At 39.5% G+C, this 18,687-nt stretch overlaps 1 protein-coding gene across 1 annotated transcript in view; it reads right to left on the minus strand.

The window, feature by feature from the left end:
- The window catches only part of NCOA7 (nuclear receptor coactivator 7), an 81,378-nt gene that overhangs the window by 26,673 nt on the left and 36,018 nt on the right, over positions 1–18,687 (minus strand). Inside the window, exons 3-4 of the mRNA XM_044419856.1 lie at positions 14,955–15,199; positions 3,465–3,544 (exon numbers count right to left, since the gene is read on the minus strand). Coding sequence (XP_044275791.1) covers positions 3,465–3,544; positions 14,955–15,199 — 325 coding nt within the window. The remainder of the gene's footprint in view (positions 1–3,464; positions 3,545–14,954; positions 15,200–18,687) is intronic.

Below are 18,687 nucleotides of genomic sequence, written 5' to 3' on the forward strand. Positions count from 1 at the left end.
CACCTGAGCCTCTTCTCAATTCTGTGTGCAGCAATGATGAACGCCCATAATTTGATGCTAAAGATAGGGAGGATGCATATTAAGACAATTTCATCTCCCACATTCAAGAAATGTCTGAGGAATGATAGTAGGGCTGGATGGAACAGTGCAATCCCCACTGCTGTCATGTCCAAAACTCCTTCTGTCTGCATATCTGATGCATGTACATGGGCTATGCATGTACATCTTGGAAATGCTCCATGTGAAGGAGGTTTCTGACTGAGCCAGGATAATGCCTTCCTTTCCTATTAGACCATAGGAACACGGAGATATTTCCTACACATGCTGAATATCAGTGGCTGGTGAGATTGAGGAGAAACAGTGACGCAATCTAGAATGAAGCTGAGCCTTTAACTGAACGAAAAACAGTTTTCTGAAATGCTCCTGCCCTCTTAGTCTTTCACTAAATCCAGTGTCTGACTCCTCATCACTATTCCTAGAATACGTCCCACTGTGGAATAAGTCCTATAATCTATATAGGAATGCATTTGTTTTAAGTACTTAAGCAATGTTACTACTAGAGCAGAATGTTACTCTGCATGAGTGACATACAGCACATGAGTGGAAGCTGTTAGAGGTGCAGGAAGAAGAAAAGAAAATGAAGCACATGGTAAAAATGGGCAAAGGAAAAAGGCCCACGTCAAAAAAGCTTTAGCAGATTCACAGCTAACAAGAAGTCTAATATTCTTTCTGCCAACATTACCCATGCAGTGTACTGAATTGCACATATGGGAATAGTGTTAACATATTTTTTTCTTTTTCACTTATGAAGGAAGCTTACATGTCCAGAGCACCCACTAAACATTCATCTCCATGAAGAAACCCTTTGATTGCAGAACACTTCCTTACAAAATGTGCCTTACAGAAGAATGGATACCTCTGCTTTCTATTGTTGGCCCCAAAGGGCACTCACATCACTTTGGAGTATTTTTTTTTCTCATCTTAGTATTTATTATCAGAAAGTACAAGAGAAAGCAAAAAGGAGTATGTAGGGAAAAAGAGAAGCCAAGCGTCATTCCAACATCATTCCAAGTTGCTTGCCAATGATTTAGCAAGCAACTCATGTAAGCACATTTAAAATAAACGTCTCGATCAACATCTTTCGCATCCAACCCATTCAATTCTCAGTCTTATATTTATCCAACCTGTAGTTACTTATAGATCATAAGATTGCTTTGGTAATGGACAGTCATCACAAACATATGTAGCAATTATATTTTCTTTAACAATTACTTAAATTGTTCATAGTAAGCCTTCCATCTTTGAGTAAATTCTTTAACTGGTCTTCTGTTGACATAATTAGTTAGTTTCGCCATTGCTGCACACTCAACTAGCTTGCTTTTCCAATCTTTGACAGCTGGGCAGTCTTCAGCTTTTCACTTTGAGGTAATTATCACTCTTGCCACTGTTATCATATATTTGTATAAGTCTGTCATAACCTTTGGGATAGTCTCTGGGGCAATACTTAGTAACATTTTCTTGGCATTCATTGGAAAGTCAGTTTTGAGTATTTTCTGCATCTCGGCATCTATCTGCTTCCATTTTTTTGGAAGCATTATCTGCTTCCATATATCTGCTTCCAAAAAAACCTTTTTTTTTTTTTGTTTCAGTCACATGTCCACCAAATATGGTAAAATGTCCCATCTAGCTCTTTGCATTTCTAACATTTTCCATTATAATTCTTATAATTCTATTTTCTGTATATCTTTTGGGGTAATGCACCACCAGAAATACATCTTATACCAATTTTGTCTTAGTGCTTGCCATGCAGTAAATTTTATGTCCTTTGTCCATAAGACTTCCCATTGGCAGGCAGATATGTCTTCTTGGAGATTCAGCATCCAGCTCTTCATGCATATTTTGTCTTGCTGAGTCTCAGTAGAATATTTAACCAGTTGTTTATAAATAACTCCTAGGAGATGGTCTGCTTGAATTATAATTTCAAAGTCAGTCAAATTTCTTATTATACCTTTTCCAGTTTGAATTTCCTTTTTTAATCTTGAGGCTTGCTGGTGGTAAGAAGCCAGTCTATATTTTTTTCCTTCATCTTTTAATTCTTGCCATGCCTTACTTCGCCTTTGTTGGTTGACCATGTCTCCACTGCTACTTACCCTTCTCTGCTTCTAAAATAAAAGATGTCAGGGTTCTTTGGCTAGAATCCCTAAAATGCAATCTGCACATGAGACATTGATCCTTATATGTCGGATTTTTGTGGAATAATGCAAAATAGTGAGCCTAGTTTATGTGAAGTCCTGTGTTGCCAATCCCCATGCTCTTGAGAATTAAAAGTGATTAGCTATCGGCTTATCATAACAATGTGCCTTGTGTACAGATGCCTCTACACAAGGCTCAGACACATGGAACAATTCTGAGTGTGTGAACTGCCACACACCTTCTCAGTACCAGTGACTAGGAATTCTATTCTTTCTGAATGTTTGAGGACTGCCATGTTATGATCCTCTACATTTCAACAAGAGTTATCAGGGCCAGACAGAAACAATAGGAGATTAGTTACAGCAGTTTCATATATTGCTCACATACCAGTTTGATTTTTGTTTCAGCTGTTTTCTGCTTTCACTATCTGTAATAACAAACTAACAACAATGAAGCTCTACAGTTATGTAAATTCTCACACTTGCTATCAAAGCAGCTTTTGACATAACAATGTCGTCATTTTCCACAATAGCTAGTACTCCTACTATTCTGGAGGTGCTGAGCTAGATAGATACCTTGGTGCAAAATCAGCATTAGGCTCTGAATAGAAGATACATGAAAAAGATATTTTTTTAAGTGGCAAAAAGCTGCTCTTTGCCTCCAAAAGCACCAAGGAACAGGAAGGGCTAAAGAGATTTTTTTTGGCAGGAAAATAGTATGGGTAGAAGGGTTAAGTCCCCCTGCCCAGGCGCTGCAGTCTCCATCCAGACAGGGGCCTTGTATGGGAACTGTAGGAAAAGCTTATGAACATGCATGCACACGCCCACACACACAATCAGAATATGAAAGAGCTGACACGGCATTTGACAAGTCATATTGGCATAAGATTTCAGGAAAATGATTGTCTCTCATTACTGGTATAAGGCCAGTGTGGAATTGGGATTTGGGAGTCCCAGGATCTAACTCCCATTAAGTCATGAAGCTCACTGGTGAACTTTGGGCCAGTCATTGACTTTCAACTTAACCAGGTGGAGTTATTGTCAGGATAAAACGGAGAAGAGGACAAGGACCATGGATGCCACCTTGGGCTCCTTAAAGGGAAGGCAGCATATAAGCATAATCAATGAATATTAAATATAGAACAACAAAACAATCAAAATAATGTAGAGTAATTGATTGGTGTTGCAAGTAACTGAAATAAGGTTGGAAGTGGGGTAAGTGAACATTTCCTAAAAGTTTCATATAATAAATTCTATGCAACCACTTCTTACAGTGTATTGAATTGTACCACTGGGTTTTTGCGAGACCATCTTCTTTTCTTTCTTCTCATTTGTTTTGGTCTGATTGTCATCTGAAAGAGAAACCAGAGGAATAATTCAGTTGACAAGTTTTCAAATCTCTAATTTGCTAGCACACACAAACTTTATAGTATTCATGTCCCAGCTAGCTGGGGGTTAACTCATATTGAAAAGTTGCACTTCCATATATTAGCTTATTGTCTTTGGGAAAAAGTTCCTCCCACCATAGTTCACTTCCATCTCTGACCTTTCTGCCATCATTCTAAAGGCAAATTCCCATGCCTCTTCATCAACAGGACTTTGACTTAACATGTATAAGTATGATAAATGGCTTAAACAATGGATGAAAAGCAATTTTGGCTTTTGTGAGTCACTATAATTGTTTGCAATTCTTATTCATGAACTACTTCCACATGAGCATTAAAGGTTTTAAGAATGCAATGCTGCTTACCTAAAGTGACTAAATGGTCACTTCCTCTATAGATGGAAAACATACAGGCCACATTTTCATTAGCTCAGGTAGAGGAGTTCTGCATGATTAATATTTATTAGTGATACAACATTGGTTCTCAAACGGCAGTTAGTCCCCAGAGGTATCCTCGGTCTAAGCTATAGTGGCGGCACTACCAACATTTCTTTGTGGGTTTATGGGTTTTTCAGTACAGAAAAAGAGAACGACGATGAAAAGGAGGAGGAAGGTAGACATATATATATATATATGGGGAAAAAATTAAAAGTGGATCCTCTGGTGTAAACTGAGACTAAACGTGAGCCCTAGGGTCAGAAGAGGTTTGAATCTGTTGTAATACACATTGAGTACTACATTCCCCCCAGGGAAGTACACAAAGTGCTTACACTCATAATCAAGCAGTTGCAAGAAGCAACAGGTCTACTTCTCTCTGATGGCTTCAGAATCACCTGACCTGTGGTAGGTTTAAGGCTTTGCCTGGGGCGATGGGCTTCAGCATGACTCAGCCTATGACCTTGTAGGATCACTGGTTCTCTTTATAAGATCAAAAACATGGTAAAAAGTCATTGCAACAGATGCTTGCTTAGGGTGGGCACTTAGAGAGTTGTTTTTACAAAATTACAAATTGAAACTATTGGGCCATTTTCACATCCAAGCAAAAAATTAACTCTTCAGCTAAAAAAAAAAAAGTTTTCTGAGTGCTCTTCAAGTGTTAATAAGGAGCTTCCAGCTTTCAGGATTCCAATAAAAGCATCCATGCTCAGAGAATAATTACAAGAATTCTAACTATATCACCAAAATTAATTGAATCCTTCCTAAAATGGATATTTGGATACTGACAGGAACATCTTTATTTATTATTGCATTTATACCCCACTTTTTTTCCTTCTTGCAAGGAACCCAAGGAGGCTCACATAATTCTTCTCTTTGCCATTTTATCCGCACAACTCTGAGGCTTAGGTTACATTAAGGGGTTCATGGCCAAGTGGGGACTAGGGCCACCCATGTCTCCCAAGCTCCTGTTTAACCACTTATACCATGCTGTTGTATAAAACAGAAGTAAGTTATACTAAATGAACTTGGTCTACTTTGGCAATTCTCTGTTATTTATTCTGACTGCCAGCAGCCCGCTAGGGTCTTAGGATGGCACCTTGTGCAGCCATGCTGGCTGGAGACACCAGGCATTGAGACTTATGCATGCAAAGCTGTTGAGACAAAGCTATAGCTTCTTCTCTTCACGTAGGCCACAGAGGTTCCACATACCTGCTATGATTAGCTGTCTAACAACCAAACTATCTATAATATACAGTGGTGTCTACCTCTGCACTGTAAACTGCCCTGGAATAAATATTCTGAATTATATAAATGTCTTGAATAAACAAATCTCTTCAAAATGTTCCTTTAAACTCAAATCAGTCTTTGGAAGAAAGCAGAGGGGGTGAGGAGAAAAAGCTGTTGAACTGTTTCCTTTTCAACCATTTTGACTCTCAGAATTACCCTCTTAAGAAAAAGAGACAGGTCCACATGGGCTTTTTTCCCCAGAGTAAAAAGCAGCTGGTGGAAGGAAAACTGGAATGGAAAGCCAACTAGAAGGGCAAGAGTTAAGCAGCCGCTTTCGCCCCACATCCCCACACCATCTTTCTCCACTGACACTTGCAGCTTCAGAGACCATCTTCACTCTGTCTGAGAAAATATGTGCATAGCTGTGTGTCATCTGTAATCTGACTCTGCTAGCCAGGGCAGATGGGCATTATAGCCAAACAACATATGGAAGGCCACATGTTCCTCACGCCCCTGAACACCTACATGCAAGATTCATAAATTATTCTTAACACATATGCATGCAAAAGGATCTGATAACAGTTTGTGTTTTTCCTGGAAATGCTGTATGTCAAGAGCCATCACTAAACATATACTCAAGCATCATCAGAAAGTTTTCAAAGTCTTGTCTGCTTTCCTAAAATCATTTGTCTCTGTGCTGCTTGGCTATTGCCCTCTCCTCTATGTGCAATAAGGATGAACAGACAGGAATCAGGAGCTTGCATACCTAACACCAGGTAGGGCTGCCTGTAATCCACAGACCAGGAGAAATGCTTCTGAGCTGAGAAGCTGCACAGCTTTAGCAGCTTTTTCTTGGCCATCCTACCGCTACTGTGATCATGGGCCACAGCTTCCGGCAGAGATTCACAGCTGTCTCCAGTTGCTGAACTGTATCCTGAAGAAGGCAAAGCCTCTTCCCATTCCACGTTGATGCCTTTTTCAGCATATTCACAGGCAGCCACAGCAGCCACAGCCTTCAAGGCCTTTCCAGACATACCCAGCAAGCAGCTCTTGCAAAATTCTCCTGGATAGTGAACACAAGAGCACTCTGCAGCAAACATCTTCAGTACAGTAATGCCGATGGATCATCCAATCACACCTCCAAAAATCCTGATTCTCTCTGTTTTCAGTCCTTTTACAGGCCCTTTTTTATTTCTTTGCTGAAAAAGCAAAGAGAATGGGCTTTGCGTCCAACAAGTTCTTTGTCACGCCTCCTACCAAGTCAGTCTGGTCTGGCTCAAAGCAAATGAGCCTCAGAGAGCACTGAAAATAAGCCACAGCAAAATTGAGGCCCAGACTCCCAGAAAGCAAGATGATCCATTTTCTCCCAGCTTGGGATTAAAAGAGAGCAATGTCCGTTCTGATGCAAGCACGCAAACACTTCTCCTAAAGCTCTGTTGAGGCAGTGAATGAGTAAGGGGCTTGTCCTGGTCTGTGCAATCCAGCTTCAGACAGACTAAGGAGGAGGATGAACGTAATACTGCATACTCCACCCCCAGCCCTTCAGCTGAAACACGAACACTATCCCTTGTAGCAAAGGAACAGGAGAAGGCACATAAGAGCACATAGAATCCTGGGCAGATCTCAGCTGAGGCTGCACTAATTTTAGTTTCTCACAGTTTAGAGTAAATGGGAGTTTCATACATGATGACTTAGCAAGACATTTTTGCATTCCCCATGTCCCTAATGCTTATGTAAACCTTCACAGTGCAGCTTATACATGCTGTCATTTAAATGGTTTGCTTCTGCTTTCTGTCCTAGATGAATAACACCCAAATACATTCAACAGTAGTGAAAGAGTATTCACAGTGCTCCATCCAGCCCAGCATTCCATTCACAGAGCAGCATGCCAGCTGCCCACAGGATCTGTATGCAACAGCTCCTCCTGCCCAAGCTGCCCAGCAAATGGTGCACCCAGGCACACACAGAGTTCCGAGAACTCTATCTCAGCTTAATAAGCAAAAATGAGCTTTTTGCCTTCATGGCAACCAGCAAAGAACATTTCCATTTTGGCCAAACCAGGAAACGATGGTTAATTGTTCTGGAATAAGTCAGGATATTTAATCGAATTCAAACAATTTAATTTCCTGGTTTGATACTAAGCTCTTAAGCAGGGTTACAGAATAGTTTGCTTGTTGAAAGCTGAACTGCCATTCAGAGAAGCCTCTGGGTACCACATTCCACCAGTAGCTGAAGCCAAAGGCCAAGTGAGCAAGGCAGAAGTGAAAGAGGCAAGGCCAAATATGGCAGCATATTTTAACTTAAAACTCTTATTGTCTTGAACCAAACCTTCAGAAAGCCATGTCAACTTTTTAGAATGGGAAGGAAAATTGCACAGAACCACAGGAAACCACCAAATAATCAGTGGTGGCAAGAAAGAGCATGAGCCCAGGGGGAGAAACATGGCTATCTGGCCTTTGAACCAAGTTACTGCACCTCTGTTCCTAACCTCTTTTTCCCAGGTTAGATGGAACAGCAAACTATTGTTAACAAGTGATGTCCTGGTTTGTTCCCTGAATCATGTGAAAGAGTTCTGTGCATGGGCAAAAAGGCTAGTTTCTATTTTGTCCTATTATACCACAATACAATCATCAAATAGGTGTTTTAGTGCCATGTGTGAATATGCTCTAAAATTTACATTAGTTCAATGTAACAGACACTCAATTGAAAAATCACCTTATTCTACAATGTTTCACATTATAAGTCTCAACAAGCTCTATGTACCACGTCTCCGACTCTTTACAAGTAAATAATTGAATCCTGCTGATTCATTACTTGCAGCACTCTGTGAAAACAAAGGCGATGTCTGGTCTCAAACTAATGAACCAAGGCACATTAGAAAGTGTACGTCCACATCCTCCTATTACATAAGTCAAGATGAGTCTTGACAATAAAGGCTAGAAATCAATGTCAGTAAGAACTTCCCCAAAGACATTCCAGAAACTAAACAGATCCATCAGGCTTCGAAGGAATTATCCAAGCTGCTATGCCATGCTGCAGAATTGGAAAAAAACCTCAGAAATTCAAACCTTCACAAGGTTATATCTGACACAAATCCACTATATACCCACCAACATCACTGATTGGTCTGTACACTGGATAACTGTGGGTACTCACAGCACTGAATCATATGTAAAAATGTCTGAGTCACATGTAAAAATTAAGTGGGGGAATGTTTGTGTCAATCTTAATGTTTCTCAGCACTAGAAAACTACAAAACCTCAACCTCCAAGCCTAAGGCTATTTTGGCCAACTCACTCAGTCTGTCAATACTATTCAAAAGATTTCCAGTTTTTAATATAATACCCAACAGCAAGTACATAAATAGGGTACATAAATCACAACAAATGTTTTAGAACCCTGGGTTATGGGGTCATACTGCTCCTGCTGCAAGATTGCAAGTTCCAACTCTGACTTGTCTGTCCTGCAAGAAACCAGTTCTTGATTCAGGTGCAACACTGAACAATCCAGGAGCTGAGTGTCCCTGGGTTGTTGAGCCACTCCCATTGCAGTGGAAATGATTAGGCAAGATGTGTCAGCACAGTGCATTGTTTTATGAGAACCAGGTCTTACAATCTAAATGAAGATACTTCAGGTCAGGGAGAAGTACAGCTATCCTTCCTCCCACTCCACCTTCTTGATGTTGGTGCTATGTAGTAAAAACAGATCTTCTACTTCAAACAACCATTCCACAGGTGCAGGCATATTCCAAATTGGCACCTGTAACTTGATATTTAGGTAAAATATAATATAAAGAGCTTTTTTGCACAGCGCCAGACCAGGTGGACCACCCTACCGGAAAGAAGTTCTGCAGAATGCTCAGGCAGAAGTCTTTCACCCACTCTTTGAAATGCCTAGGATTGCACTTGGACCACCTGTCACAAAGTTCACACAATGAGTTCTACACCTCTTTCTAAGCTGTTTTTCTGTTCAATTACTGGTTTTCTCTAACGCATTTCTCAGAAAATAATAAACTTAGAAATTATGCCATTTGTGGTATTTCAAGAGTACATTTGTCAGTTGAGGACAAGCTGAAAATATTGGTCCCGTCCCAGCTATGAAGCATCCCGTCACTTAGGTTACACCTAAGGATTGGCCAGAGTGAAAAGAATTGGGCATTAGAATAGGCTAAGAATTTATGTTCTGTTACTTGTCCAAGAAGCAGCAGTAGATCTGTGGTTACTAATTTACAAGTTCCTGTCTTTAAACTTCGCCCCTTCTGTGGCAAGAGCTGTGTGGCAAAACTGCAACAAACAACACTGGAGGGAATTAAGACATATTTGTTGATTATTGAAGCTAATTCCTACCGCTTTTCTTTTAGGTATCTGGGGTACAGGAACAGAATGCAATTGCAAATGGATGTCTCCAAGGTTTTGTATACCAGAACAAATCATGAAATGTAGACCAAACTGTGGTGTACTTGTTTTGTGCCCATCATTCTAAAATCTTTATTCCTACTGAGAATAACTGCAACCAAATGCACTCACAATTCTCAGTTTTCAAATTCTACACTGCTGTAGAATTTGATTGTTTCATTGAGGTAACTCTAGAAATTTATTCCTCTACATAATTCTTAAGTTAGCAAGGCAAAGCTCAGAAACATTTGCAGTTACTACTGATGATAATGATGATGATGATGATGATGATGATGATGACATGGCTTTTATACCCCACCTGTTTTCCTCTTGCAAGGAATCCAAGGCAACTTCCATAGTTCTCCTGTACTCCATTTTATCTGCATAACAACAACCCTGTAAGGTAGGTTGGGCTGAAAGTGAATAACTAGCCCAAAGTCAACCAGCTAACTTTACAGCAGAGTGGTGACAGAACCCAGCATTCCCAGATCCCTGTCCAGTTCTCTAACCACTCCGCCATACCATCACTATGCTTCCTTTAAATATGTGTGAGCTTTGCACAGAACCTCTTGCATGTCCCAATTTTTTGGGCATATTCATGCACATTCACCCATAACTCTGTCAATTGAAGATAATACTTCACACATTTGTGGAAATAGGCTCTAGTCCATGGAAGCATATACCATAACAATACAGTACTATACAAGTCTACTCAAAAGTAAATCCCATTAACTTAGTGGAGCATAATCCCAGGAAAGTATTAGACGACTGAAGCCCAAATCTGCCTTCACTGCAATATCTTGGTGAGGAGGGCATTTCCACAAGCAAGTTGCTGTGTTGGTGAGAAAGAATTAAGCAGCTCTCTGCCTCCTGAACACACCCATACCCACAGTGAAGTATGTTTTGTTTAAAGCCTCATTAAAGTGAGGAATGGGAATTGTATGCGTGTGTTTGTATGCAAGGGAGTATGAGGTGAATCCAGGGCGATCACACTGGAGCTGTTTCAGAAGATCATTAAGTTACGGGAATAACTGGGTAGCGCTGTGCTTCTACTAGTACAAAGCCACCACTGAATAAAACTCAAGACTTATTTTGAAAGCCACAAAAGCATGATTTTTCTCTCCAGCCCAACAGAATTTTATCTTTCATTACAAATCTCCTCTTTCTCTGATTATCCATTCAAATTTGCAGAGGCATCACAACCAGGACAATCAAGGGAAAGACCTTGCATGCCACAGACTCTGTATCTCTGGCACAGGAAGAAAGGAATGCTCCCTTTTTAAGGTTACTAAAAGGTTGAACTTGTGCTGCAGCTGCTAAGCAGATTAATTATATTATCAAAATGTTGCATAATACTTCTAGCAAACTGCCCCCAACTACTCTGTCTAAACTAAGAGTGCCTTTTGGACCTTTTCCAAACAAACTTTTTCCATCCCATTATCCTTGCGGTGTCCTGCCAAATGATGGAGTCATTCTTGCAAATTCTGTCTACACTCCAGAAGTTTAATGGGACATAGTGTATAAGTTAATTTGGCTGCCACACATCATTCTGCACGTGCCCACAGGGAAAACCTAAAGCCTAGGACGGTTCTTAGCTTAGAGGAGAAGAATAAAGTTGATGGAAAGGAAACCATGATAAAGGCTTATAAAATTATGAACACTATAGTGAAGATGCAGGGATAGAAAAGATACTCAAGAATTATCCAATAAAATAGATGGGCATTACCTTCAGTTCAGACACAAGAAAGTGCTTCCTCACACAACGTAGGTTTAACTTGTGGCATTTGTTGCCACAAGTTGCCATGACAGCATCTGGCTTAGGGTCAAACTGCACATTATGTGAATTGTGAAGCATGTAAAGGACCTTCTTTTTCTTTTGCATAATTCTGTGCAGACCCAATTTGGCTTCTAACCAATACTCACTGACCTGGTTCACATTGACATGGCAACCCATCGGGGTAACCAGTGACAGCGGCCTGTCATATCATTCGAACCAAGACTACTTCCCACAGGAACAGGCCACCCGAAGAATCTATGGCTTATTCTAGGGGTTGTAGCTGGAGTTAGCATGTTACTTGAACTTGAACTTGGGAGTGCAATTTCACTGTAGGCTGCAGGGATCCGCTAGTGAGCTAGGCAGAAAAAAGCCCAGCTGCTCTTTGCGTTCTCCCTTGTGTTGCCCCCACTGACTACCCCTCCACCAATACCCAAGGAGCATTTTGGAATGACCATCACTGGTTTACTACCACTTTCTTTTTGGCTCCAGAATATTGTGCAACTACATTTACAATATTATTTTTATTATTGTCAGTGTACTCTTACAGCTGCCTAATATGTATAGTCTTTCCTGGTCAAATTCCTTGCTTGTTTCATCTGTCAAGCGGAGCGGAGTACTGCCTTTGATGGCTAAAACAGATAAGGAAATTAACCAGGAAAGACTGCGCCTGTCAGGTAACTAAGAGTGCAGTTGCAAAAATCCAACAAAGGTAATAATTAAATGAATTACAAACATAACTGCATACTTTTCAGGAGCTTAAAATAATAAAAAATACAACCTCAATTACACTTTTTGGGGCTCAAAAATTAATGTTGACCAGCAGCAATAAGAACAGGGAAGGCAGCGCTGGTTCTGTTGCAAAGGAAGCTGGGTCACATGGTGGAACCCAGCTGATCAGGACTGAGAGGTGGCGGACAACCCACAATAAGCCTTACAGTCTGGCATACCATGGATTGTTCAACAAACGAACAACCTACTATGGCTTATTCTCAGGGTGACTTAGCATTATACTTGAATATACCCTGTGGGTGGGGAAGATCAATCCTCCAACATTTGATCCCCAAATTCTATTCTCCAACAAGGGTATTTTGAAAAATATAAATTGGAGTGAATGGAGGCATTTTCGCCTTTTTACAATCCAGTGAAAGGGATGCATCCTCCCCTCCTGGTGTGCAGTAGTTTCAGACCAAATCTGGAACATGTGCAGTAAGCCTAAAGTACAGAAAAATATAGTGGTCCCTGACATTGTAGACAATTAAAGTGGAATTAACAAATTTGTAGGAGAGAGCTTATCATAGCTTTAACAGAACCTCCATATTCAGAGGCAGTACATCACTGAACTTCAGTGTCTAGGAAGCAGCAAGAGAAAGTAATACTGAAGTATTACTGAAGTATTCTCCAGCTGAAGCATAAAGTATTACTTTATGCTTCTGTTTCATGGAGTTTCCAGGGCATCTTGTTGGTCTAACAAGCGCTCTTAACTCCAGAATGCAATGTTTACACAAAGATGTGTGCATTCAAAAGACTATGTTGTTAAGTATAATGCTTCCAATGGTGTATTTTTTTTCTAATAAGATCTTGTATATCCATCAGAGAGTGTTCTCAACAAAAAGTACTATGCACTGGAACAAAAACTTCTTCCTCTTATTTTGATTTCTAGTATTAGAATATTCAGTCACCTGATAATAGTATTTATATGCACAACACAAGTTATAACAACCTACCCAATGTTGTGCTGACAAATCATCCAGGACCAGAAGGGATTATTTAAATGGAGAACACGATTAATGGCCTAAAATTAAGGTTACCTAAAGGAATGCTTCATCCATATATGCCCAGCCGCCCCTTGAGATCAGCGGGAGAGGCCTCCGTGAAAGAAATTAGGAGGGTGGGTACTCGGAGGAGGGCTTTCTCTGCGGTGGCACCTAAGTTATGGAATGCGCTCCCCAGAGAGGTCCGCCTGGCGCCGTCGTTATTTGCTTTTCGGTGCCAGGTGAAGACCTTTTTATTTAAGCGGCATTTTAACTGTTAGTATTATTTGATCTTATCTGGCCAGGGCGGCTTATTTTATATTGTATTTTTTGGATTTTTAATGTTTATATTTATTGTAATTTATATTATAATTACTTTTATTTATTGTTGTAAGCCGCCCTGAGGCTTCGGCGAATGGGGCGGCATAAAAATGTTTTAATAAATAAATAAAAATAAATAAAATATTAGAAAGGAAGTTTTCCTTCCTTTCTCTGCTTGTGGATTCCCAAGGAAAATCTAGTTAGAAAGTGTCAGACTAACAAGTCATTGGTCCAATTCAGTGCAACTGTATGATCTTATTGTAACTTACAAGAAAATGTAATCCTTTTTACTACAGGCAGTTCGTTAATGGTGCATAAATCTCTCTCTCTCTCTCTCCACACACACACACACTCACTCCTGCCAGAGATATTGCATGAATAGAATTCAAAATCCTTAAGTAAGATTTTGGGGGGTTTTATGGTCAACGGAAGCTTACCTCTTAAGTAGGATTACCTTACTTGGACCAACTGAAATGCTACAAAAGAGTTTTCAGGTTTCTGAGTTCTCTACAACTATTCATGGTACAAAACGTGTATGCGTAGGAAGGGATGTCCAAGAAGACACAAAATACTAAGTCAGTTGCTGTGGCCACAAGGTCTGAGGCTTGGATTCAATCAATCTGAAGATCGAGATTTCACTCAATGAATTGTTGAGTCTGGTAGGTGTTCCAAGGTATTAACGTTAGGGGATGCACTAGATAAAAAGTCAATGGAAACCAAATTGGATAGCTTTGCCAAGTGGTTGGAGGGAATGGAACTGTCAAAATGACTAATTCGTACAGTCTGCAATCTCCACATTGAACCAGCTATGCACACTTCATAGCTACAGCCCTGTAGCTTTGTGCCGGGACAAGGGGATGAAACAGTGATTTCTGTACTGCGTATTTTGGATTTTGGTTTTTTTATGGCCAAGGGAAGCTTGCCTCTTTGTTTTTTATGTCATACCAATAGCAAATTTACTCTGAGCCATATAGCTAGGAAAAGTTATGCTGTTAGTTATGTGGCAACAACTTATTCACCTGACTTGCATTTTCTGAGCCAAGTTGATTGGGTCTCCATTTACAAGGGGATCAGACTAGAGACAGATGTCCATGTGCAGAGGTAAAGTCACAATTGTCACAGATGTACTAAACCCTAACCAATTGATTCACCACAACTCCTTCAAATATACAGAATCATGCTTTATTATGATGCTAAAAATACTGGTCAGTTCTTATCGAATTATTTTAAAAATTCAATATCCACAAAGTGATTTTGCTAACCCAAGTTCTTTCTGCCAAGAACAATAAGATAACATTTTTGTAACATTACTGAAAGGCAAAGAGGAACTTATAAAAGTACATGTTTATACATTACATACCGACGCATAGAAGTAAAGTTACTGAAAGTATAAATATATAAAACAACCACCACAGATTTCAGGATCTGTAAGGATCTCAATAAAGTGATGTAGTCCTCCCTTAAACTTACCAATACTATAGTATCGCTTAAGATCTGTGCGCCTGATATCCTTTGGCTGGCTGCTCTTTTTCTTTTTTTTCTCATAGTCTTCCTTTTCCCCAGAAAGTTTGCAATTTTCTTGACAACCATTGTTTTGCACCAAAACAGTTCTGCTTCCATCCTCTTTTCCAGTCTGAGTTCTAGATGCTGGGGTACCAGAAGCATTTGTGGAAGCAGTTTCTGTGTTTTGCTTGGCTAGTCTCTTCTTTTTCAAACTGGGGAGAGACATGGAAGAAACAGAAACATACTTAGCTAACTTTGCCAGGAAAAAAAACCCTGGCCAGAGAGATAATAATTTTAAATTTATGCACCTCATTTCTGGCAGAAAATTACCAATTATCCAACAATGACCCTGTTAATTGTGACGATGATGATGATGATAAAGATGATGCTTCCCATGGCAAAAGATTATGCTTCTCATGAATTAAATTAAATTCATAATTAATGTAGTAAAAACAAAGATAAATCTCAACCAGCAATACAAATAAAATATATTTAATACACTTAATATATTTAATTGTATTTGTATTAAATTTTATTTAATACAAATAAAAATAAACACCAGAAAACATATTCCAAAAACCATACAATATGAAAAGTTTTCATCCAGAATACGCAAAATGTTCCCATCCACCCAATCTAGAATGAAAACAAAAGCAGCCCAAAATAAGTGGGGTATACATGATGTGCAAATTAAGAAAATAAGCATCATTTATTTGCTGTGTACCCTGCCTTACCATGAAGAAAATGATTCTCTAGGTGATTAAGAATATGAAAGGTAAAAAGATCCAAAATAAAAAAACATGGTTAAAGTAATCATAAAACAAATAAAATCTCATCAAAACAAACAGTGAGAGAATAAAAACAACACACAATCCAACAGCCTGGACTGGTTTTGAAAAGATGACAACGTTGGCACATTTTTTAAATCCACATTTAAAGATATTCAAACTGGTATCCCTCACCACATGTTGTGAGGGTTTTAGGAGACTCTTCGCTGAAGGCCCATTCCCAAATATTTGTCTTGGTTGCGGCACACAGAAAAAGGCCTCTGAAGCCACCCTCAGGAGCCAGGCAAGTTCATATGGGGAGAAGGTTGGAGTTTTTTGCGGGGGGAAACATGTAGTTCCATATCTAATAAGGTTATTATGACATCTTTCCATCTTATTTCAGCAGCGCATGGCTGCTGTGCCTTCCTTTCCAATGCTGCTTTGGGAACATAGACTGCCTGAGTTCACATCTGAGGAGCTTGCAAATGCTAGCATCTCTTGTCCAAGAAGCAGAGACAATGTTGGGACTGGAAAGCAGCAGAATGAGCTGCTTCAGGTAACCCTAACCCTAACCCTGACACCATTGTAGGAACATGGAACAAATACAGGCTGTACAGGCTATATACTACTGAGGCAATGTGAGAAGCTGGCCTTTATAAGCCTAAGATAAGTTTCATCTCAAACAAGACCACTCTGCTAATGTACTTGGCCAGCATGTATTTATTATGTCATCATCCCAACTTATAATTTCACAGTCAGCTGACCCTGATTTATGATTGGCTTTGTTTTTACACAAACATGCCATTCATTTAATTCAAGGTTATTTAAATCAGTGCGTGTTTTGAGGATACTATGAAGATCCACCAGTCAGAAATTAATTTCTCCAAAGATGTTGGAAGAATAACCTTCGGTTTCAAAAGTGAGCTTGACTATTGCTACCTATTCTGATTTGCAGCTCTTATTGCCTGGAAGTATATTAATAACTCACCTTGAACTTAATGGGGAAGGCTGATAGTACAGCAGAACACAAGTCTGCATGCAAAAGGTTGAATCTACATACCATGAATATTACTGAGCTAGACAGGCCACTGGTCTGACTCAGTACAAAGCAACCTTCTAAAAACAAAAACCAGCAAAAAGTTTGCAATTTTTCCCTGTCATATCCTCACTGGCAGTCGTTCTTTCAGAATGCACCCAAAATAACTATTTTGGACAGTACAAATAAATAATGCATCATTATTTATTTCATTTCTATGTGGCCCAAGAGGTGAAGCTCTCTGGATGGTTTACAACAATTCATTATATATATATATAGGTCATAAAATACCACATAAAATTTCAATATTTGACATTTGTAAGAATTTATATAGCTAAAAATAGTTTCAGTAAAAATGCTGAAGATGCTAAAACGCATGCCCCACCACATGCCATTAAATGCTTTGGAGAAGATGGCAGTCCTAACCTGGCGCTGAAAAGATTGTTGAAGGCTGACAAGCCTCAGTGGGGAGATCACTCCGCAGTTGAGAGGTAAACACTGATACTATGCTTATTTCAAAGCAATTTAAGATATACAAGATAAAGGGTGCTTAAGAAGTTGTATTTAAAGATCCATTAATTAAACATTTTATGTGGGCTATCTGCCAACATCATAAAAGAATCAGGTGGGCATAAACACAACATAAAGTTGCCTATCCAGGAAAACATCATGGAAAGCTGCTTTCTACTGAGTAAAATGGATCATTAGTATTATGATTACTCTGTATTATCTACAAGGACTGACAATGGATCTTGGGAGTGTCAGACAGGTATCTTTCCTAGTCCTCTCTGAATATGTCTGGGAGAGGACTTAAGATGTTCTGCATGCAAAGCATGTTTTCTGCCACTGATCTATGGCTCACTCACCAGAACTTCAGAAGACAATGTTTTTAATGTTTTGATTTAACAGCATATGTTCCTTAGCTTGATGAACTTTTGGGGGAGTTATGTTTATTTGTGTGTTTCATGGATACCATGCCTTTGTGTATCTGTATATTTTCTTAATAAATATATATTTCAAAAGGCAGTGTTGCTAAAGTAACAGCTTCAGAACTTCTAGAAGAGTTTCGTTTTCCTCCAAGACAACCCACTTATCAAAAGTTGAGCTACTGCAGATCTTGGAATGATCTTTCATTCATTGCTTCCTCATACAAGTCCGGTATTTTCAATGAATAAACTGCATGATGATGTAAGCTTGGAAATAACCTCTTGAAGGATGAATCATAGCTTTAGACATTCATATAGAATGCAGACATCTGTTTTTCCAAAGTTAACTTATCTGCAGTTCTTGTACGGGAATGCACTATCTTTTATGAGTAGAACGAATATCACAGAGCAAATTTTATTCTGGTTATACATACCATGAAATTATTATGGATCTCTGGATAATATTAAAAGCATGACTGCCCCCAGCTGACCAGTGATTTGCCAGCCAATGCTGTGGCAACTAACCACTCTCTTGGCATGCCAAGGAATGCAAACCAATAAATACTTCACACTTACAGCCTAAGAAAACGCTGCAGTCCCTGAACTAGACTAAATCTATGATATAAAACACAAAAAAAACCCTCTGTGTTTGACCAAATGGTGCCCTTGGAGAGACAGTGTGATATAGTGATTAAGAGCATGAGAATGGGACTCAGGTGATCTGGGTTCTAGTCCCCGCTCAGCCATGGAGCTCACTGGGTGGCTTTGGGCCAGTCACAGACCCTCAGCCCAGCCTACTTAACAAGCTTGTTGTTGTAGGGATAAGACTGAGAGCAGGAGGAGGAGAATGATGTAAACTGCTTTGTGTGCTTAAGGAAAAAATGAGATATAAATCTATAAACAACAAGGCATTGGCTGGAAATAGCAGACTAATACTCACATGAAGTACAGTGTGTAACTATACAAAATAT

This window comes from Varanus komodoensis, unplaced genomic scaffold, assembly GCF_004798865.1.
Source record: "Varanus komodoensis strain SLA01 unplaced genomic scaffold, ASM479886v1 scaffold1, whole genome shotgun sequence".
Taxonomy (NCBI): Eukaryota; Metazoa; Chordata; class Lepidosauria; order Squamata; family Varanidae; genus Varanus; species Varanus komodoensis.